General features: G+C 41.1%; 1 protein-coding gene across 1 annotated transcript in view; it reads right to left on the bottom strand.

Moving 5' to 3' along the window:
• The window catches only part of klhl7 (kelch-like family member 7), a 59,261-nt gene extending 35,651 nt beyond the window's left edge, over positions 1–23,610 (bottom strand). The window contains exons 1-7 of the mRNA XM_073024604.1: positions 23,145–23,610; positions 17,676–17,778; positions 17,482–17,575; positions 9,814–9,938; positions 8,619–8,794; positions 6,982–7,156; positions 5,405–5,547 (exon numbers count right to left, since the gene is read on the bottom strand). Of these exons, the coding sequence (XP_072880705.1) occupies positions 5,405–5,547; positions 6,982–7,156; positions 8,619–8,794; positions 9,814–9,938; positions 17,482–17,575; positions 17,676–17,778; positions 23,145–23,267 (939 nt within the window). The 5' untranslated portion in view covers positions 23,268–23,610. The remainder of the gene's footprint in view (positions 1–5,404; positions 5,548–6,981; positions 7,157–8,618; positions 8,795–9,813; positions 9,939–17,481; positions 17,576–17,675; positions 17,779–23,144) is intronic.
• Positions 23,611–23,851: the final 241 nt, after the last annotated feature.

The following is a 23,851-nucleotide window of genomic DNA, read 5'->3' on the forward strand; positions in this document are numbered from 1 at the left end:
TAGGGATAAATTTGTCCTGGTGAGGAAGATAAAGAATGGTAGGGTGAAAGAACCATGGGGGACAAGTGAGGTGGAGAATCTAGTCAGATGGAAGAAGGCAGCATACGTAAGCTTTAGGAAGCAAGGATCAGATGAGTCTATTGAGGAATATAGGGTAGCAAAAAAGTAGCTTAAGAAGGGGCTGAGGAGAGCAAGGGGGCATAAGAAGGCCTTGGTGAGTAGGGTAAAGGAAAACCCCCAAGGCATTCTTTAATTATGTGAACAAAAGGTTGACAGGAGTGAAGATAGGACCGATTAGAGATAAAGGTGGGAAGATGTGCCTGGAGGCTGTGGAAGTGAACGACATCCTGAATGAATACTTCTCTTCGGTATTCACCAATGAGAGGGAACCTGATGACGGTGAGAACAATATGAGTGAGGTTGATGTCCTGGAGCATGTTGATATTAAGGGAGAAGAGGTGTTGGAGTTGTTAAAATACATTAGGACGGATAAGTCCCCAGGGCCTGACGGAATATTCCCCAGGCTGCTCCACGAGGCGAGGGAAGAGATTGCTGAGCCTCTGGCTAGGATCTTTATGTCCTCGTTGTCCACGGAAATGGTACCGGAGGATTGGAGGGAGGCGAATGTTGTCCCCTTGTTCAAAAAAGTAGTAGGGATAGTCCGGGTAATTATAGACCAGTGAGCCTTACGTCTGTGGTGGGAAAGCTGTTAAAAAAAATATCCTTAGAAATAGGATCTATGGGCATTTAGAGAATCATGGTCTGATCAAGGGCAGTCAGCATGGCTTTGTGAAGGACAGATCGTGCCTAACAAGCCTGATAGAGTTCTTTGAGGAGGTGACCAGGCATATAGATGAGGGTAGTGCAGTGGATGTGATCTACATGGATGTTAGTAAGGCATTTGACAAGGTTCCACATGGTATGCTTATTCAGAAAGTCAGAAGGCATGGGATCCAGGGAAGTTTGGCCAGGTGGATTCAGAATTGGCTTGCCTGCAGAAAGCAGAGGGTCGTGGTGGAGGGAGTACATTCAGATTGGAGGGTTGTGACTAGTACTGTCCCACTAGGATCGGTTCTGGGACCTCTACTTTTCGTGATTTTTATTAACGACCTGGATGTGGGGGTAGAAGGGTGGGTTGGCAAGTTTGTAGACAACACAAAGGTTGGTGGTGTTGTGGATAGTGTTGAGGATTGTCAAAAATTGCAGAGACACTGATAGGATGCAGAAGTGGGCTGAGAAGTGGCAGAAGGAGTTCAACCCAGAGAAGTGTGAGGTGGTACACTTTGGAAGGATAAACTCCAAGGCAGAGTACAAAGTAAATGGCAGGATACTTGGGAGTGTGGAGGAGCAGAGGGATCCTTGAAAGTTGCCTCACAGTTAGATAGGGTAGTTAAGAAAGCTTATGGAGTGTTAGCTTTCATAAGTCGAGGGATAGAGTTTAAGAGTCACGAGGTAATAATGCAGCTCTATAAAACTCTGGTTAGGCCACACTTGGGAGTACTGCCTCACTATAGGAAGGATGTGGAAGCATTGGAAAAGGTACAGAGGAGATTTACCAGGATGCTGCCTGGTTTAGAGAGTATGCATTATGATCAGAGATAAAGGGAGCTAGGGCTTTACTCTCTGGAGAGGAGACATGATAGAGGTATACAAGATATTAAGAGGACTAGATAGAGTAAATAGCTGGCACCTCTTCCCCAGGGCACCACTGCTCAATACAAGAGGACATGGCTTTAAGGTAAGGGGTGGAAAGTTCAAGGGGGATATTAGAGAAAGGTTTTTTTTACTCAGAGAGTGGTTGGTGCGTGGAATGCACTGCCTGAGTCAGTGGTGGAGGCAGATATACTAGTGAAATTTACGAGACTACTAGACAGATATATGGAGGAATTTAAGGTGGAGGATTATATGGGAGGCAGGGTTTAAGGGTCGGCACAACATTGTGGGCCAAAGGGCCTGTACTGTACTGTATTGTTCTATGTTCTATCCTTGTGGGCATATTTGCTGGAACTTTTAGGGAGGGTTTAAACAAATTTGGCAGGAGGATGGGAAATGAATAACAGTGCTGAGGATGAAGCAGTTTTGTATAGAAGCAGAGGCAGTGTGCAGCAAGACTATCAGGAAAGACAGGCAGATGATGGCAAAATTTAGGCAATGGGATGAGTTGCAGTGTAACACGACAAAATTGAAAAGGGTGACAATACATGACTGAATGTGTTATATTTGAATGCATGCAGTATACAAAATCAGGTGGATGATGTTGTAGTACAGATAGAGATTAGTATGTATGATATTGTGAACATCACTGAGGAGTGGCTAAAAGATCATAGCTGGAAGCTTAACATCCAAGGATACACACCGTATCGAAAGCACAGACAGGTAGCTAGAGAAGATGGACTGGCTCTGTTGGTAAAAAATGAAATCAAATCTTTAGAAAGAGGTGAGATAGGACCAGAAGATGCAGAATCATTGTGGTTAGAGTTAAGGGTAAAAAGATTTTGATGGAGTTATATACAGGCCTCCAAACAGTAGCCAGGATGTGGGCTACAAATTACAATAGGTAGACTGGGAAAAATCACGTTGGTGCTGACTTTGGACCCAAGAAAGAGAATGTTTTGAATCCATATGAAATGGCTTTTTAGAGCAGCTTGTGGTTGGGCCCACTAGGGGATCAGCTAATTTTAGATTGGGTGTTATGCAATGAAATGGATTTTATTAGGCAGCTTAAGGTAAAGGAACCCTTAGGAGACAGTGATCATAATATGATAGAATTCACACTGCAATTTGAGAGGGAGAAGCTAAAGTCAAATATTTCAGTATGATTGTGCAGTAAAGGGAATTACAGAAGCACAAGAGAGGAGCTGGCAAAAACTTATTGGAAGGGAACATGAGCAGGGATGATGGCAGTGCAGCAATTGCTGGAGTTTCTGGGAGCAATTCAGAAGGCACAGGATAGATGCATCCTGGAGATGAAGAAATATTCTAAAGGCAGGATGACACAACCTCAGCTAACAAGAGAAGCCAAAGAGAGGGCATATAATAGAGCAAAAGTTAGTGGAAAGTTTGAGGATTGAGAAGCTTTTAAAAACCAACAGAAAGCAACTAACAAAGTCATTCAGGAGGAAAAGATGGAATACTAAGGTAAGCTATCCAATAACATAATTCAAAAGTTTCTTCAGATGCATAAAGAGTTTTATAAACTGGCAAGAGTAGATATCGGACCACTGGAAAACGATGCTGGTGAGGTAGTAATGGAGGACAAGGAAATAGCAGACAAACTGAATAAGTAATATGCAAACACAAGAAAATCTGCAGATGCTGGAAATCTAAACCAATATACAAAATGCAGGAGGAGCTCAGCAGACCAAGCAGCAGCTACGGAAAAGAGTAAACACTCGACGTGTTGGGCCAAGATCCTCCATCAGGACAGTAATTTGCATCAGTCTTCACTGTGGAAGACACTAGCAGTATGTGCAAGCTCAAGAGTGTCAGGGGGCAGAAATGATTGCAGTTGTTATTACGAGGGAGAAGGCTTTTGGGAAACTGAAAGGCCTGAAGTAGATAAGTCACCCAGTCAAGACTGACTACACCCCAATGTTCTGAAAGAGGTGTTTGAGAGATTGCGGAGGCATCAGTAATGATCTTCCAAGAATCACTAGATTCTGGCATGGTTCCAGAAGACTGGAAAATTGCAAATGTCACTCCACTCTTCAAGAAGGGAGAGAGACAGAAGAAAGGAAATTATAAGCCAGTTAGCCGAACCTCAGTGGTTGGGAAGATGTCAGAATCAGTTGCTAAAGATTAGGTTTTGTGGTACTTGGAAGCTACATGATAAAATAGGCCAAATTCAGCATGGCTTTTGTTGGAATTCATTGAAGAAATAACCAGCATGATAGACAAAGGAGAATTGGTGGATGTCATATGCTTGGATTTTCAGAAGGTCTTTGACAAGGTGCTACACATGAGGCTGCTTAGCAAGATACAAGTCCATGGTATTACAGGAAAAACACTAGTATGGGTAAAGCATTGGCTGATTGGCAGGAGGCAAAGAGTGGGAATAAAGGCCACCTTTTCTAACTGGTTGCCTGTGATTAGTGGTGTTCCACAGGAGTCAGTGTAAGAATCACTTCTGTTTACTTCACTTCTTTGCATGTCAATGATTTGGATGATGAAACTGATAGGTTTTTGGCCAAGTTTACGGATGACACGAAGATAGGTGGAAGGGCAGGTAGAGCTGAGGAAGCAGAGGGGCTGCAGAAGGACTTGGATTAGAATAGGCAGATAGAATGCAGTGCTTGGAAGTATATGGTCATGCACTTTGGTAGAAGGAACACAAGCAAAAACTATTTTTTAAATGGGCAGAGAATTAAAAAAATCCATAGTGCAAAAGGACTTGAGAGTTCTTGTGCAAGATTCCCTCAAAGTTAACTTGGTGGTTGAGTCAGTGATAAGGAAGGTAAATGCAATGTTAAGTATTCATTTTTGATAGAACTAGGTTATAAAAGCAAGGACGTCATGTTGAGGCTTTATAAGCACTTGTGAGTACTGTGAACAGTTTTGGGCCCTTACCTAAGAAAGCATATGCTGACATTGGAGAGGGTTCTAAGGAGGTTCATAAAAATGATTCCAGAAATGAAAGACTTAACATTTGAGTGTTTGATACCTCTGAACCTGTAATCGCTGGAAATCAAAACAATGAGAGGGGATTCTCATTGAAACCCATCGAATGTTGAAATGCCTAGATAGAGTGGATGTGGAAAGAATGTTTCCTATAGTGTGAGAGTCTAGGACCAGAGGAAATAACCTCAGAATAGGGGTATGTCCATTTAGAACAGAGATGAGGAGGAATTTCTTTAGGCAGAGGGCAATGAATCTGTGAAATTCATTGCTGCAGGTGGCTGTGAAGTTCAGGTCACTGGGCGTATTTAAAGTAGAGGTTGACAGATTCATGATAAGTCAGCGCATGAAAGGATACAGGGAGAAGACCGGAGAATGGGATTGAGACTGATATATATCTTTTCATGATAATGCTAGCACTAGGCAACAATGTAGTAATGGCAGCACAAGTGGTTTTACAATCTTGATTGAGGTTTAATCATTGGTCAGAACATAAGGGATAACATAATTGAACAGAACAGTAAAGCACAGGAACAGGTATCTGACACCACAATGTCTGTTTAACATCAGTGTTTACTATTCTGATGAAGAATCATCTATCAGAAATATTTTGGTTCTCTTTATATGGATGTGGTCTCACTTGCTATTTCCAACATTCGGCGTTCATTAACAAGAGGGCTGGGTTTATTGACCTGTCTATATCTACAATGTGAATGCAAAATTATGAAAGTTCTACGTGAAAATTGAATATTCCACATGATTGATTACACCCTCCTCACCAAACCTTTACCTTGGGGTTAAAATAACGACATGACTGGGGCTGAGATCCACCAAACAATGCAATGCGATAATCATGCTTCTTTTGTCTTGGCCGTGTACTTTCTCCCAGCTCTTCTCGATCCTCTGGAGACAAAAGATGATAGCGCATGCCACCTGAAGAGGGTAATGAATAACAATGAAAAGTTGCAAAGACTTCCTTAAAGTTTAGACATAGAGAAGGATGTTTAAATCCTCAGAGTTAAGATAATCTGTCCCTCTGAAAGTGTAAACTGTCATTCTACTTGTGCAGCCCAGTGCCAGCATAGATCAGATAGAGCAGAGATCCCTAACTGCTGGTCCATGAACCCCTTGCTTAATGATATTGGTCCATGGCAAAAAAATGTTGGAACCTCCAAGATCGAATAAAATCTTACATCAACCAGCAACACACGGTTTAAGACCACCATCAAAAGCAATGCCGGACTGCATTTTCCACCATTCTCACAATGTGGAAAGAAAAAAAACAGGTGCTTTGCAGTGCATCAACATAAAGATCACATCCAGATATGATCTGGAGGCTTTATTTACTGGCCTCATTTCATTCAGTAATACTCATCAATTCATTTGGATTCAATTCAAAGTAATTCCTCACAGGTAAAAAGTCAGTGCTTTAAAGACACACTAACAATTTCTAAAGAAATACATATGATTCAAACTAAGTACTTCAATTTATTGGAGCAATACTCACAAAATACTGGAGGAACTCAGCAAGCCACGCAGCATCTATGGAAAAAAATATAGTCGATGCTTTGGCCCAAAACGTTGACTGTACTTTTTTCCACAGATGCTGCCTGGCCTAGAGTTCCTCCAACATTTTGTAAGTGTTGCTCAGATTTCCAGCATCTGCAGATTTTCTCTTGTTTGTGATTAAATTTATTGAAGCATATTTTCACTAATTATAATTTGACATTAAGACCAAATAATACTCCAATATTTAACTGATATGATTCCTAACATAATAAATGGATGCTATTGTAACATAACCAGCAGAGCTACTTCCTCACAGATCTGGTGACCCAAATTCAAAAGTGAGCTCAACTGTCATGTGTGGAGTTTGCATGCTTCTTTCCGCATCCCAAACACAAGTGAGCTGGTATGTCAATTGACCACTGTAAATGGCCCCTAGTGTGTATATTAGAGATAAAATCCAAGCAGTGTTAAAGAGAAAATGGCAAGAATAAAAATGGGATCAGTATGGGGCTAACATAAATGACTCAGCAGGCACCTGACTCTATGACCTCAATCAGACAACTATCTTCCACTGTTGCTACAACTTGTGCCTATTTTTGGTTTCATTTTGAGTTCAATAATTACCAAACGTGTCTATAGAATTTTATAGAATCCCAAGTCAGTTAGGAAATTTAAATCTGAGATCATGCATATGATTTTAAGTCTTCAGACCAAAGCCCAGGAAACCTTCATTGAAAAGATTAATGTGAAATATGTATTCGACACTATAATTTACTTAGCTAACCGTGCTTAAGCAATCAAACCTTTTCTACCCTAAATAAATATTGCAATGATTCAAGAAGGCACAAACATACTTACTGATAACCATTTTAAGACACTCTGGATTGTCCTGAATGAGTGATTCTGCTTGGACAGTTTTACTTAAGAAATTCTTAGAGATTAGTGGAAATCTGACTTTAGCCAGAATATCAACCATATATTGCTGCCGATTGAGTTCATCATACTTTAACCATCTAACTGCAGCATCATAAACCTATAATGAAACAAAAATATCACAAAATGAAAGAACATTAGAAATCACACAAGTTTGTTATTAAATCACTTTCTGCCTATTCCATGAATCAATGAGATTATGGCAATTTCTACACTATTCCTACATACCTAAACAGTGGGCTCTTGACCAAATTACTTATTATCTAGATCAAGAATTGCAAACATTTACCACTCGTGCCCCAACACCCATGTTAATAAATTTTTTACTTCAGTACTGCATACAGCCAAATGTTTATCCTGACTGAATGTCTCTCACTCGGTTACTCATTTTCAACTTCCACTTTCTTTACAATGCTTTAGAACACAGAGCATCACAGGAACAGGCCATTTGGCCCACAATGTTGTGCCGAACCAGCTAAAAAGCAAATCAAAAACATCCAAATATAATCCCTTCTACCTACACAATGTCAATATCCTTCTAGCTTCCTTACACACATGTGCCTACCCAAACATTTAAACAGCCTTCTTGCTCTTTATTTGGTTCAATGGTTGGCACACTTGCCCATCCCTACAAGGATATAATTAATGAATTTAAAAGGTATGTCTATTTCCTGGAACGAATTGTTCAAATCTTATTGCGTATACTATCACTCTGTACGTTATTAGTTAAGTCAGCACACTAAGTGTGTTTTTAAATGTTGCTGCTATAATAAAAGAATTACCCATCCAGGATCAATGAAGTACTTATTATTATTATTATTTATTAAATCTCCCACTCTTTGATACCATGTCTCAGATTCTAGCTCATCAGCTGAGTTGAAGTTCCTTGAGTTGTGGACATCCACTGAAAACGTGGTCTTAAAATACTTTCCATCAGCTCCCACGTGCTGCAACTGTTAAACGTAACCTTACATGCTGCACTCGTTTTAAATTTATTCCATAGATTATAAAACTGGATTCTTGCATACACTGATTCATCATGTCTTCATAACAAGGCACTGCACAAAACATCATGCTTTAACAGAACCTATATATTTAAAATGTATATTTCAGAAGCCATAATTTCCAAATCTGTTGCCAGTTACTTCAATTAAGAAGTTGTATCTGGTTACTAAGTCAGCTATTGACAAATTACTGACTTACCACTTTTCATTAACTACTTACCACTGCAAATAAAAACGATTTAACAATAAAACAAAACTACTTAACATGAAACCACTCACTTACTCACAAAAGTCCAGGCTACGCTAACATTAAAACCTGCCTAAGTAGTTATACACACAAAATGCTGGAAGAACTTAGCAGGTCAGACAACAGCAGGAATCTAGTCCTGATAAAGGGTCTCTGACTAAAACATCAACCCTTTATTCCTTTCTATAAATGCTACCTGACTTGCTGAGTTTCTCCAGGATTTTGTGAGCATTACTATCTGCAGAATCTCTTGTATTCATAACATAGTTAGAAATCTCCAGGAAAAGGAATTTGAAAATCACTATTTATACCTGGTCTTCTGCTCTAACTGTTAGTGCATCTTGCTTCAGTAAGTGAGTTACTCTTTTGACATCAAGTTGTAAAAACTCATCCGTTTTGTAAACTTCAGTGAAATGCTGATGAATGAATCCATCTGCTGATATCTTGAGTTCAGGGCAGTCAAGGCACTCTGCCAAAACACTTATTCCTGCAAACAAAGTCAGATAGAACCATAGAATTTTGTGGCACAGGGCATGAGAATTCACAATTAGTGACAGTGTCTCCTCTTAGCTTCTCAGCTCAGAGTGGCTTAAATTACCTATGATGAGAGAGTGACAGGTTGCACTCAGTACCCTAATTCTATCCCAATCATTAGATTCTATCCCAGGTCTTCCAGTTCCCAGTAGTCTGGCATCACTTGGGGATCTATTTAGATGGTGAGAGACCAAGAGCTGTAGGTGAACAGGATTTAGGTGCTTGTTATAAAAAGCACTAAAACCAAAGTTACTGACATGATAACAGAAAATCTACTTCCACTGGTGAGGGATACAGAATTAGAGGACCCAGTTCCTCTATGAAGTTTGGAAGAAGGTTCTCACACAAATGTTTATGAAACTAGGCCACACATCCTCTAAAAGGCTGATGATGCTGGGTCAACAAATTTAAATGAATAATAGCAAGAGATTTTTTTGAGAATGGATTGGTCTACCCAAGAATAATGATAGAGAAAATGGAAATAAGAAAACAGATCAGCCAATATAAATAAATTGGCAACAACATAAAGTCAAGAAGCTAATGATCTGCTCGAAGTCCAATGTAACACCTTTAAATGTCATTTCCTTCGAAGTACATCCTGCCCAGGCTCAGACATGTGAATCTGCAAATGACATAATGAATCATTATCCAAATGAGGTTAGAACTGATCAACTTTTGCTCGAGAGTCAGGCAGACCTTAAAGCAAGTTAGAGAATTGGCTTATCCCTGCATTTTCTAGCTGGCCCGGAACTTCACACAAGAACCCACTCCTTAATCAGAGAGTGCTGAGAGAAAATGCAGTGTTTTATTGAGTATATCTGACTCACTGGACCAGGAGAGAGACATGCAATGATGAAATTTTGACCAGGAGTTCCCAGACTTTTGCATGCCACTGTACATAGGAGCTTTATACAGAATGAAAAGTACATCACCATTGCACAGTACTGCTCTTACTGTTAATCAATGACATACCAAGACAATTTGAAGCATCAATTTGTTCTTTGAGGAATTCAACACACATTTTCTTCACTGGTTCAATCTGATACTGGTTTGCTGCATCCAACAGAGATTGAACATTATTGCTGTTAACAGAGATCCTGAAAATATTAAAACAATTTATTAAAAACTGTAAATGTTCCTTTGAAGGGATGATTTATTCTTATCACACAACTGTGCTATTGTTATTGTATAACAAGTTAACTTACGGATAAAATCAAATCCCATCACTGACATCCTTCACATCTGGAGAAGGATGCTTATGAGAGAATGCTATTAGAAACATAGAGAAAAAACTACTGCACAATACAGGCCCTTCAGCCCACAATGCTGTGCCAAAAACATGTACTTACTTTAGAAATTACCTAGGGTTACCCATAGCCCTCTATTTTTCTAAGCTCCATGTACCTATCCAGGAGTCTCTTAAAAGATCCTATTGTATCTGCCTCCACCACCGTCGCTGTCAGCCCATTCCACGCACTCACCACCCCTGACATCTCCTCTGTACCTACTTCCAAACACCTTAAAACTGTGCCCTCTCGTGATAGCCATTTCAGTTCTGGGAAAAAGCCTCTGACTATCCACACAATCAATGCCTCTCATTATCTTATACACTATACACCTCTATCAGATCATCTCTCATCCTCCATCACTCCAAGGAGAAAAAGCCAAGTTCACTGTTCTTGGACTACAGTTCAGTATTCAACACCATAATTCCATCCAGGCTCAACAGGAAGCTCAGAAACCTCAGCCTTGACCCTGCCTTGCGCAGCTGGATCCTGGACTTCCTGTCACCCTAACCCTTCCTGTCAGATCACCGGCAGGTCCCTCACCTCCACCCTGCCTTTCAACACTGGAGCCCCTCAGAGCCCCTCCTTTACTACCTGTAAACCCATGACTGTGTTGCCACCCACAGCTCTAATCTGCTAATTAAATTTGCCGACAACACTACATTGATTAGCCTAATTTCAAACAATAATGAGGTGGCCAACAGGGAAGAAGCCATCTTTCTGACACAGTGGTGTCAAGAAAGCAACCTCTCCCTCAATGTTGCAAAAACAAAGGACCTGGTTGTGGATTACAGGAGGAATGGAGACGGGCTAACCCCTATTGACATCAGTGGATCTGGGGTTGAGAGGGTAAACAGCTTCAAGTTCCTTGGCATCCACATCACTGAGGACCTCATGTGGTCTGTAAACACCAGCTGAGTGGTGAGAAAAGCACAATAGCACCTCTTTCACCTCAGACGGTTCAAGAAGTTCAGTATGGGTCCCCAAATCCTAAGAACTTTCTACAGGGGCACAATTGAGAGCATCCTGACTGGCTGCATCACTGCCTGGTATGGGAACTGTATCTCCCTTAATCACAGGACTTGGAAGAGAGTGCTGCCGACAGCCCAGCGCATCTGTAGTCCCATGATTCAGGACATTTACAAGGACAGGTGTGTAAAAAGGGCCCGTAAGATCATTGGGGACCTAAGTAACCCCAACCTCAATCTATTCTAGATGCTACCATCTGGGAAACAGTACCGCAGCATAAAAGCCAGGTCCAACAGGTTCAGGGACAGCTTCTTCCATCAGGCCACCAGACTGATTAACTCACACTAACTTGCGTGTATTTCTATGTTACATTGACTGCTCTATTATAAATTTCTATGATTGCACATTGCACATTTAGACGAAGATGTAACGTAAAGACTTTTACTCCTCATGTATGTAAAGGATGCAGGAAATAAAGTCAATTCAATTAACCACTAGCAGTCAAGTACTTTGGGGGAAGGAATCAACAAGAGCATTCCCACCCCCCCTCCATTCTTCCACTACTTTGTTTATCCACAAGCACAAGACTTATCTGGAACCTTCCTAAGTATAATTCCACTTTCAGATTCATGTTCACATTGTGGAGGCCTCAGATCTATTTTAATTTTTATTTGGAGATACAGCATGATAACAGTCCCATTTGGCCCAACAAGTACATATCACCCAATTACACCCATGTAACAAATTAACCTACTGACTGGCATATGTTTGGAACGTGAGAGGAATCCAGAGCACCCGGAGGAAACTGATGTGAAGAGAATGTACAAACTCTTTATAGACAGCAGCGGAATTGAACCCAGGTCACTGGTACTGTAATAGTGCTTCCCCATTGTAATGCCCTTGAAAAGGTCTCTCTAGGTCAACTTACAAATGGCAGGAATTGAACTCCGGTCACAGCCTTTTCTAATAATGTAGCGCTACTATACTGACTTCAAAAGGTCGCTCTAACGATCAGCCTACAGACAGTGGTGGGAATTGAACCCAGGTCAATGGCACTGTAACAGCACTTCTCTATTGTACTGCCCTCATAAGGTCTCTCTAGAGATCAGCTTACAGACAGTGGCGGGAATTGAACCCAGGTCATTGCTGCTGTAATAGGTATCGCTAATCACTTTGTTACTATACTGACTTCAAAATGTCTCTCTAAAGGTCAAACTACAGACAATTGGAATTGAACTCAAGACGTACAAAAAAGCTGGATGAATTGACTTTTAATTTAATTTCAATTTATCAATTGGAATTGAACCTAGGTTGCTAGCACTGTAATAGTGTTATGCTAACAGCTATACTACTATGCTGCCTTCAAAAGGTCTCGTTAAGGGTGCCTCCCAGTCTTAGCTCCCTACTAACCATGAGATTAGAGTCATAGAGTCAACACTGGTCCACACCAACCACAGCATCCTTCCTGATAGTCCCAGTTGCCCACATTCCACCCAAGCCCCTCGCCTTCATGTACTTATCCAAATGCTTATTAAATGCTTTAATTGTACCTGCCTCAATCACTTCCTCTGGCAGCTCATTCCAAGTACTACCAAGCAATCACTTCCTCTGGCAGCTCATTCCAAGTACTACCAAGTTTTCGGAGTAAAGAAATTACCCCTCAGAACTCTTAAACCTCTTCCTCTTATCTTGTATCTGGACCCTCTTAATTTGAGCTCTCCAATCCTGGGGAACAGATTATGACTGTTCATCTTATCCTCCTTGCTGATAATCCACACAGGCATACCTCAAAGATGCTTAGTGCTCTACCCTTTCTACACATGACTGTGTGCTTAGGCACAGGTCAAATGTAATCCATAAATTTGCTTATTACACTACTGTGGTTGGCAGAGTCTCAGATGACAATGAGAAGACATATGAGCAAGACAGATTAGCTGGTTAAGTAGTGTTGCAAAAATAATGTTGCAGTTGATGGCAGCAAGAGCAAGGAATTTACTGAATTTCAGGAAGGGGAATTCCAGAGAACACTCCCTAGCCATTATTGTGGTAGAAAGGATAAGAGGATTCAGGTTCTTGGGCACCAACATCTCACAGAAGAGCTACCTGGGCTCAACATATTGATGCAATCACGAAGAAGGCAAACTCGTGTCTATACTTCATTAGAAGTTTGAGAAGATCCAATGTCGTCAAAGCCAGTGTCTACAGATGTACAGTGGTTGCATCATAGCCTGTTATGGAGGCTCCAATGTGCAGGATTGAAAGAAGCTGCAGGGTGTTGTAGACTCAACCAGCTCCATCACGAGCACAATCCTCCTTACCATCAAAGACATCCTCAAAACACAGTGCCTCACCAAGCCAGCATCTATCATTAAGGACCATCACAATCCAGGACATACACTCTTATTATTATTATCAGGAAGCAGGTACAGAGGACTGAAGACGTATACTCAATATTTTAAGAACAGCTGCTTCACATCCACCAGATTTTCTGAACAGTCCATAAACCCATGCATACTATTTCTCTTTGTTTTATGTACCCTAACACAGTATTTTATGTTTGTACTCTACTGCTACCACAAAACGACAAACTTCACATCTGATCACCTCATTATAGGAAGGATATGGAAGCTTTAGGAAGGTATAGAGGAGATTTACCAGGATGCTGCCTGGATTAGAGGGCATGTTTTAAGACTATAAAACATAGGAGCAGAATTAGGTCATTTGGCCCATTGAATTTGCTCCGCCATTTCATCATGGCTGATCCATTTCCCTCTCAACTCCATTCTCCTGCCTTCTCTCCATAACATTTCATGGCCTGAATAATCAAAAACCAATCAACTTGCGCCTTAAATATACCTAATGACCCGGTCCCCACAGTCGCCAGTAGCAACAAATTCCACAGATTCATCACACTTTGGCTAAAGAAATTCCGCTTCATTCCCATTCTCAATAGATATCACTATTCTGAGGATGTGTTTTCTGATCCTGGACCCCCTCCCCCATCATTGGAAACATTCTCTCCACATCCACTTGATCTAGGCCTTTCAACATTTGAAAGGTTTCAATGAGAAACCCCCTCCCCATTCTGTTGAATTCCAACCAGTAAAGGCCCAAAGCCATCAATTGCTCCTCATACAATAAGCCTTTCATTCCCAGATTCATTCTTGTGAACCTCCTCTGAACTCTCTCCAATGTCAGCACATCTTTTCTTAAATAAGGAACCTAAAACTGCTCACAATACTCCAAGTGCAGTCTGACCAATGCCTTATAAAGCTTCAGCATTACATCCTTGCTTTTATATTCTAGTCCTCTCAAAATGAATGCTAACATTGCATTTGCCTTCCTCATCACTGACTCAACCTGCAAATTAACCTTTAGGGAATGCTGCATAAGGACTCCCAAGTCCCTCTGCACCTCAGATTTTTGTATTTTTTCCCTGTTTAGAAAATAACTATGTTTTTATTCCTTCTACCAAGGTGCATGACCATCAACTTCGTGACATTGTATTCCATTTGCTACTTCTTTGCCCATTCTCCTAATCTGTGTACCTGCATTTAACACCAATACCACCATCAAATTCGCAGATGATACCACAGTTGATCTCCAACAGAGCTGAATCAGCGTACAGAGCAGAGGTACAGAACTTAGTGAGCTGGTGCTCAGAGAACAACCTGTCTCTTAATACAGCAAAGACTAAGGAGCTAATTATCAACTTTGGAAAGTCACCGGATGACTAGTTCGCTCCAGTCTACATTAATGGAGACATAGTGGAGAGAGTGTCCAGTTTCAGGTTTCTGGGAATACACCTCAGAAGACCTTACATCGTCCACTAACACCACAACAATAATTAAGAAAGCACAGCAATGCTTGTTTCTCCTCAGGATGCTGAAGAAAGCTGGTCTACCTGAATAGATGCTGGTGACCTTTTACCGCTGCAGCATAGAGAGCATCTTAACATTCTGTAACTCTGCATGGTATCTCAGTTGTACAGCAGCTGATAGAAAAGTACTTCAGCGGGTCCTCTCTAGCGCACAGAAGATCATCGGGACACAGCTCCCAGCCCTGGAGGATACCAACAGCTCATGCTGCCTAAGGAAAGCTACAAGCATCTGTAAGGACTCAGCAGGTTGGGCAGCATCCGTTGAAAGGAGCAGTCCACGTTTCAGCCCGAAACGTTGACTGCTCCTTTCAACGGATACTGCCCAACCTGCTGAGTTCATCCAGCTTTTTTGTACGTCTTGATTTGACCACAGCATCTGCAGTATACTTTGTGTTTATTAAGCATCTGTAAGGACAATACATACCCATGCAATAATCTGTTTAAACTTCTTCCATCTGGCAGACGTTATAAGATTTTCTATGCCCGCACTTCCAGACTGAAAAATAGTTTTTTCCCCAGAGCTATAATTGCTCTGAACTAATCAATCAAGCATCATCCATAAATTTGTTATATTGCTACTTTTAATACTGGTTTTATAGCTGTCATGCATCTGAGTTGCACTTTTGTACTGCTGCACATTGCTTGTACTGTTGGTTACTTGACTTTATTTATTGTTTATTTTATTTGTTGTTTTATAGCATTGAGTACGAGAGTTGCAAACTCATTTTCGCTATATTGGTGCATGACAAATTGTACTATGAAATGACAACAAAAATATTTCAATTTCAATCTGTCCAAGTCCTTCTGCGGCCACCCTGCTTCAACACTACCCGCCCCTCCACCTATCTTCGTATCGTTCGCAAACTTGGCCACAAAGCCATCAATTCCGTCTTTCAAATCATTGACATAAGAGGATAGGTTGAGCAGCTATGGTCTTCCTCTTTGGAGTGAAGGTGGATAAGGTGTATAAGAGGCATAGACAGAGTGGAGAGCCAGTGCCTTCCCCCAGCCCCCCATAGTGGCAAAAGCTAATACAAGAGGACACAATTTAAGGTTGCTGGAGGAAAGTATCAGGAAGATACCACAAGTATTTTGGGTTTTTTTTTTAAACAAAGAGAGCACCACCAGAGGTGGTGGTAGAGGCAGATACATTAGGGATATTTAAGAGTACATGGATGAATGGAAAATTGAGGGAAGCGTTAGGTTGATCTTAAGAGTAGGTTAAAAGGTCAGCGCAGCACTATGGGCCAGATGGCCTGTACTGTTCTATGTTCTATATTTCATTGATAATAAACTTGATTCTGAGATTCCTCATGAGTTTACAAACCTTTGAAGTCACCTCTCATTTTTCTATACTCCAAGGAATAAAGATTCAGCCTGGTCAATCTTTCCCTACAACTCAGGCTCCCCAGTCTGGGCAGCATTCTCTTAAATCTCTTATGCGCCCTCTCCAACATGACAATGTCTGTCCTCTACAGGATGACAAACTCTAATGATATTCCAAATGTGGTCTCACCAATGATTTGTATAACCCAACATAATGACCCTGCTCCTGAACTTGATTCCCTGATTAAAAACAGCATGCTAAAGGCCTTCTTCACCACTCTATCCACTAGTATGGTCACTTACACAAATTTATGCACTTGTACTACATTTCCCTAGCCTGTCCATCCTACCCTCCTCGAACAATGTAACATCAGCCACCCTTAAAATTCTGGGACTTCGCCAGTAGCCAACAATGAGACAAATATCTCTACAATGGCTTCCATGATTTCATCCCTGGCCTATCATTAGGTCCAGGGGTGCACTTGGTCAGGTTCTGGGGATTTGCCCACATTAACACACTTGAATTTTATGTGGGGTCCCACTATCATTTACTTCAATTGGATTTAAGCATTGTGGAATAAAAGAGTAACTGGGCATTTCAAGACACCTGTGGCATAAGGAGCTGATTTCACCAATTAGTTGTTCACCAAGTACATAAAGTATGTCACTACATGCCTATTCCAAGAGATTTCAACAAATGGTGTTGAAGCGTTGAATCTAGACTAGGCTATTACGTGATTGGAACATGCACAAACTTGCACATCAAATGGCTTCTGGAAAATATGAACACCATTGCAAAAAGCTAGGTCACCATCAGGCAGTATTTCTCCTCAGATTTTCCAACTTAGCTGCAAGATTATGAATTTTAAAAATGTTTAAGCTTCTAGTGTTTCACACACAGGAGAAAACGTCAATAAGAGCCTGGACAAATGAGTTTCACTTCTAAGTATAAAAGCAGGTAAAGAACAAGAACTTTAACATGCCCATAGTTTTATAGGCTCTTACACTATGAAGCAGACGGGGAACAGGTTTTCAACTTAACATACTATGAACTGAGCATCAGTCATGGGAACCTCAAAATCACTTTAAATAGGACACTTAAAAAATAGAATATAATGGTCAATGATTCACAGTACTTAAAACAATGAATGAAGAAGTAAAAAAGTAACAAATACTTACCTGGCAGTATATGCAAACTCTACTAGTAGCTCAATAATATCAGGTTCAGCATCTTTGAGTTCCACTTCATATGACTTCGATTCAAGCATGTTTGCTACCAGGAAAATGAGCAATCAATCAATAATTGCTTAGCTTAGAGTAAGGTGCAAGCACCACAAATAATATTTAAGACAGACAGACAAAAGCAAACTTACTGGTGAACATTAGATTGAAGAAGTGGCTGGCAGCTGCAAGCACCACCCGGTGAGCTGGGATTTTTCTATCCGACACTACTAGGAGAACATCGCACAGAATTTTCTGAATATAAAAAGGATTAAAACAATGAAATCTGTTATTTTTGTCACACACATGAAATGCTGAAGGAACTCAGCAGGTCATGCAGCATTTACAGAAATGAATAAAGTACCAATGTTTCAGGCGAGATCCTGTCCTCACTGGCTCTTATATTTACGTGAGGAGTAGTACTCATTCCTTGAGCTCACGTTCTCATATTTCTTAACTCAACTTTTAATGTCACTCAAAGACAAAACAGAGTAATACAAGAAATACAGCAACCATGATACAAGCACAACCACTATTTAGGCAAACAGAAAAAAAAATCCACAAATTGGAAAATTAAACATGCCCTGTACAAATGCTAAGATTTATTTCTTCCTTCTTTAACATTTCCAGCACAACAAATAATCTAAAGGAGGAACTCAGTGGGTCCTAGTCATAGAGTCATAGAAAAGTACAGCACTGAAACATCTTGTCTGTGCCGAACCACTTAGCTGCCTTCTTCCATCGACCTGCACTGGAACCATAGCCCTTCATACCCTGCCATCTACATACCTATCCAAACTTCTCTTAACCGTTGAAATCAAGTTTGCATGCACCACTTGAACTGGCAGCTCGTTCCACACTCTCACAATCCTCTGAGTGAAGACATTTCCCCTCAGGTTCCCCTTAAACATTTCACCCTTCACCTTTAACCCATGATTTCCGGTTGTAGTCCCACCCAATCTCAGTGGAAAAAACCTACTTGTATTTACCCAATCTATACCCATCAATTTGTATACCTCTAGCTAATCTTTTCTCAATCTTCTATATTCCAAGAAATGAAGTCTTAATCTATTCAAAATTTCCTTACAACTCAGGTTCTCCAGACATGGCAACATCCTTGCAAATTTTCTCTATAATCGTTCAACTTTTCTTACAACTTTCCTGTAGGTAAGTGACCGAAACTGTACACAATATTCTATATTAGGCCTCCCCAATGTCTTATAGAACTTCAACAGAACATCCCATCTCCTGTACGCGACACTTTGATTTATGAAAGCCATAGTGCTAAAAGCTTTATTTACGACCCCATCTACCTGTGATACCACTTTCAATTAATTATGAACCTGTATTCCCAGATCCCCCTGTTCTACCACACTCCTCAGTGCCCTACTGTTCACTGTGTAAGACCGACCCTGGTTGGTCCTATTGAAATGCAACACCTCACATTTGTCTGCAATAAATTCGATCTGCAATTTTCCAGATGATTTTTCCAGAATGCAAGGAAAATGGAAGGATATGGACTTCATGTAGGCAGAGGGTATTAGCTTAGTTGGCTTTTTAATTACTAATTTAATTGGTTCAGTCTAACATTGTGGCTGAAGGGCTTGTTCTTGTGCTGTACTGTTCAATGTTCTATGTACTATATTACCCTTCCAAATTATCCTGTGTGATGGCACTGCCTTAAATCAAAAACATTGTTGAACCCACAGCAAACTGTCTTCAAGACTTTGCAACCTTTAACATAATCCACTTTTTTTTAAATTCTATCCAGAATAGTTGGACTGAACCTCTTTGGTTCCAATCCAATCATAACTAAAGCATGTGTCAACGGCTTCCTTCCCCAACTACAAACTGTCATGTTAACCAAGAATCCAACAAAATTTCAACGAAATAGGCTACTCTACTAAACCCACACACCCCTGCACCACATGTATAATACTTGATTCTAAATAAATTGTCACTTTTCAGTGTTGGCCTTGGCTCAGATTTAAGTATATTTAAACATCAAAACTTACAAAAATGGATGCTAGATCTTTTTTCGATGCTCCACATTCTCATCTTGGACTTATCTATCAAAAACTTTAATTTGTATTTACATTTCACAACATGTTATCCAAAAATTAATGTAGTCTTTTTATACAATGCCAAGATATTACAGTAAAATCTTATATATCAATAAAGTTATAGAGCCATAGAAAAACTACAGCGCTGAAAAGGCTCTTTGGCCCATCTAGTCCATGCCGAAAACATTTAAACTACCTCCTCCCACCAAGCTGCACTGGGACCACAGCCCTCCATACCCCTACTATCCATGTACCTATCCAAACTTCTCTTAAATGTTGAAATTGAGCTCACATACACCACTTGGGCTGGCAGCTCATTCCACTCTCTCACGACTCTGAGTGAAGAAGTTTTCCTTCACGTTTCCTGTAAACTTTTCACCTCTCACCCTTGGCCCTTGGCCGTAGTCACATTCAACCTCAGTGGAAAAAGCCTGCTTTCATTTACCCTATCTATACCCCTCATAATTTTCTATGCCTCTATCAAATCTCCTCGCAATCATCTACAAACCCCATTTCAAGAAAAGTTGGGATATTTTCCAAAATGCAATAAACAAAAATCTGTGATATGTTAATTCACGTGAACCTTTATTTAACAGACAAAAGTACAAAGAAAAGGTTTTCAATAGTTTTACAGACCAACTTAATTGTATTTTGTAAATATACACTAATTTAGAATTTGATGGCTACAACACACTCAACAAAAGTTGGGACAGAGTTAAAATAAGATTGAAAAGTGCACAGAATATTCAAGTAACACCGGTTTGGAAGACTCCACATTAAGCAGGCTAATTGGTGGCAGGTGAGGTATCATGACTGGGTATAAAAGTAGCGTCCATCAAAGGCTCAGTCTTTGCGAGCAAGGATGGGTTGTGGCTCACCCCTTTGTGCCAAAATTCGTGAGAGAATTGTTAGTCAGTTCAAAAGGAACATTTCCCAACGCAAGATTGCAGAGAATTTAGGTCTTTCAACATCTACAGTACATAATATTGTGAAAAGATTCAGAGAATTCAGAGACATCTCAGTGCATAAAGGGCAAGGTCGGAAACCACTGTTGAATGCGCGTGATCTTCGAGCCCTCAGGCGGCACTGCCTAAGAAACCGTCATGCTACTGTGACAATTATAGCCATCCTGGGCTCGGGAGTACTTTGGAAAACCACTGTCACTTAATGCAGTCCGTCGCTGCCATACATCAACTCTATGCAGAAACGCCGGCGAGTTCTCTGGGCTTGAGCTCATCTCAGATGGACCGAAAGACTGTGGAACCGTGCGCTGTGGTCAGATGAGTCCACATTTCAGCTAGTTTTCGGAAAAAACGGGCGTCGAGTTCTCCGTGCCAAAGATGAAAATGACCATCCTGATTGTTATCAGCAAAAGGTACAAAAGTCAGCATCTGTGATGGTATGGGGGTGCATCAGTGCCCACAGCATGGGTGAGTTGCATGTATGTGAAGGTACCATTGACTCTGAGGCGTATATTAGGATTTTAGAGAGACATATGTTGCCATCAAGGCAACGTCTCTTCCCTGGACGTCCATGCTTATTTCAGCAGGACAATGCCAGACCACATTCTGCATGGGCTACAACAGTGTGGCTTTGTAGACACAGAGTGCGTGTGCTTGACTGGCCTACTGCCAGTCCAGATCTACCTCCTATTGAAAATTTATGGCGCATCATGAAGAGGAGAATCAGACAATGGAGACCATGGACTGTTGAGCAGCTGAAGTCTTATATCAAGCAAGAATGGACAAAATTTCCAATTGCAAATCTACTACAATTAGTATCCTCAGTTCCAAAACAATTAAGAAGTGTTATTAAAAGGAAAGGTGATGTAACACAATGGTAAACATGCCTCTGTCCCAACTTTTGTTGAGTGTGTTGCAGCCATCAAATTCTAAATTTGTGTATATTTACAAAATACAATTAAGTTGGTCAGTAAACTACTGAAAATCTTTTCTTTGTACTTCTGTCTGTTAAATAAAGGTTCACGTGAATTAACATATCACAGATTTTTGTTTTTATTGCATTTTGGAAAATATCCCAACTTTTCTGGAAATGGGGTTTGTACATTCCAAGGAATAAAGTCCTAACCTATTCAATCTTTCCTTATAACTCAAGCCCTCCAGACCCAGTAATATCCTTGTGAATTTTCTCTGTACTCTATCAACCTTGTTTACATTTTTCCGATAGGTAGGTAACCAAAACTGCACACAATATTCCAAATTAAGTCTCACCAACATCTTCTACAACTTCAACATAACATCCCATCTCCTGTACTCCCTAAGCCGAATGTCCATGTGCCAAAAGCTTTCATTATGACTCTATCTACCAGTGATGCTGTTTTCAACAAACTATGGACCCCAATTCCCAGATCCCACACTCCACAGTGCCCTAATTTTCACTGTGTACCAAGCAACCCAGATGGCGAAGCTGGTTGGGAAAATAATTTTGAACATTGAAAAATTCTCCTATTCTTCAAACATTGCATTTTAAATCTCAGATAAAGATAACGCCTGGAAATATAAAGCCCCTTCTGCCCATCCTCAATTATTATAGATTATGCATTTTACCCTCTTGAAGTCTGAATCCAAGGTACAGGAGCCCAAAGACACACACTTGCCCAGCATTATCACATTTCTGAATGAACAATAAACCCACATACACAATCTTTTTTCTTTCTTTCTGCATTATATATAATTGTAATTTACAGTTTTATTATGCATTGTAATGCATCACTGCTGCAAACAAATTTCATAACATATCCCAGTGATATTAAACCCGATTCTGATCATAGCCATTGAACCAAGACTAATCTATTGCAGATACATTACTCCAACCACCTCAACTGGGTTCTTCTCCCCCTCACTTGTTGACTGAGAGCCTTTTGTATCTTGATTGTAACACCACACAACTTGGTGCCATGTTACACAAGACCATGAGACATAGGAGCAACATTAAGCCAATCAGCTCATTGAGTCTGTTCCACCATTCCACATGGCTGATCCCAGATCCCACTCAACCCCATACACCTGCCTTCACACCATATCCTTTGATGCCCCTCATCGATCAGGAAACTATCAAGTTCTGCCTTAATATACGCACGAACTTGGCCTCGACAGCAGTCTGAGGCAGAGTTTTCCCACAGATTCACTGCTCTTTGGTTAAAAAAAATTATTCCTTACCCCTGTTCCAAAGGGTCGCCCCTCACTTTTGAGGTTGTGCCCTCTAATTCTGTATAACGCCACCATGAGAAACATTCTCTCCACATCCACTCTATCTAGTCTTTTCAACATTCTGTAGGTTTCAAAGACACACACACACACACACACAAAATTCCAATGAGTACAAACCCAAAGCTGCCAACGCTCTTCAGATGTTAACCCCCGTTAACATGCAATTTTAAGTTTTGATCAGGTCTCGTTTATAAACGAAAAGACACTTTACCACAGAAAAGTAATTAACAAAAGAATAATCAATTAAACTATTGATGTGTCAGAGTATTGTGCCACTGAACAACCTTTCTCTCGTCCCACTTAACACCCCAACATAAAAAATACTTGCCTGTTTTCGCATATTATTCATGACACCCATAAAAGTTGCCAGGAGCTTTGCTTCCTCTCTGGCCGCGAATTTCTTCTCACTTTTCTTCTTTATGGAGCCTTTCTCTGTGCCTACAGCGGCCATGGCAACATTGAGAGAGTCGGGCCGGACCAGATCAGCCGCACCAGCAACAGTCCACGGCCAGGATCAGTTGTCGGTGACGGACAGTCCGGGCAAAGTCACGGGGCCTCGGAGCCGCTCGGGCGGGGGAGCCCTATCTCCAGCTCTCTACAGCTGGGCACAGTCACGAGGCCTCAGGGCTGCTCGAACAGGGTAGCGAAGCCACCAACTCTACACAACTGAGAAAGGGAATCATCTCTACAAGGGCTGACTCTTTATTCGTGAACGGGGGAGGTTGAAAAGAGCAGAAGCGACAGAATCTATAACACTGACGTCTACCAGCTCCGCCCGCCGCCACTGCGACAAGGCAGCCCCATGCTAAAACGGTGTACACCCCCTCGCTAGCGCCCTCCCCGGCTCGGCCACACGCCGCCATGACACGGCGGTCCCATGAGCGGCATAAATGCTCTCACTAGCGCCCTCTCCGGCTGGGCCCCCGGCGTTGAGACGAGGCGGTCCTATGCTGAAACGGAGTAAACCCCCTGGCCAATGCTCCCCCGGCTCGGTCCCCGGAGCTGCTACATGGCAGTCCCATATTAAGTAAATCC

This window comes from Hemitrygon akajei, chromosome 20 (genome assembly GCF_048418815.1).
Source record: "Hemitrygon akajei chromosome 20, sHemAka1.3, whole genome shotgun sequence".
NCBI lineage: Eukaryota > Metazoa > Chordata > Chondrichthyes > Myliobatiformes > Dasyatidae > Hemitrygon > Hemitrygon akajei.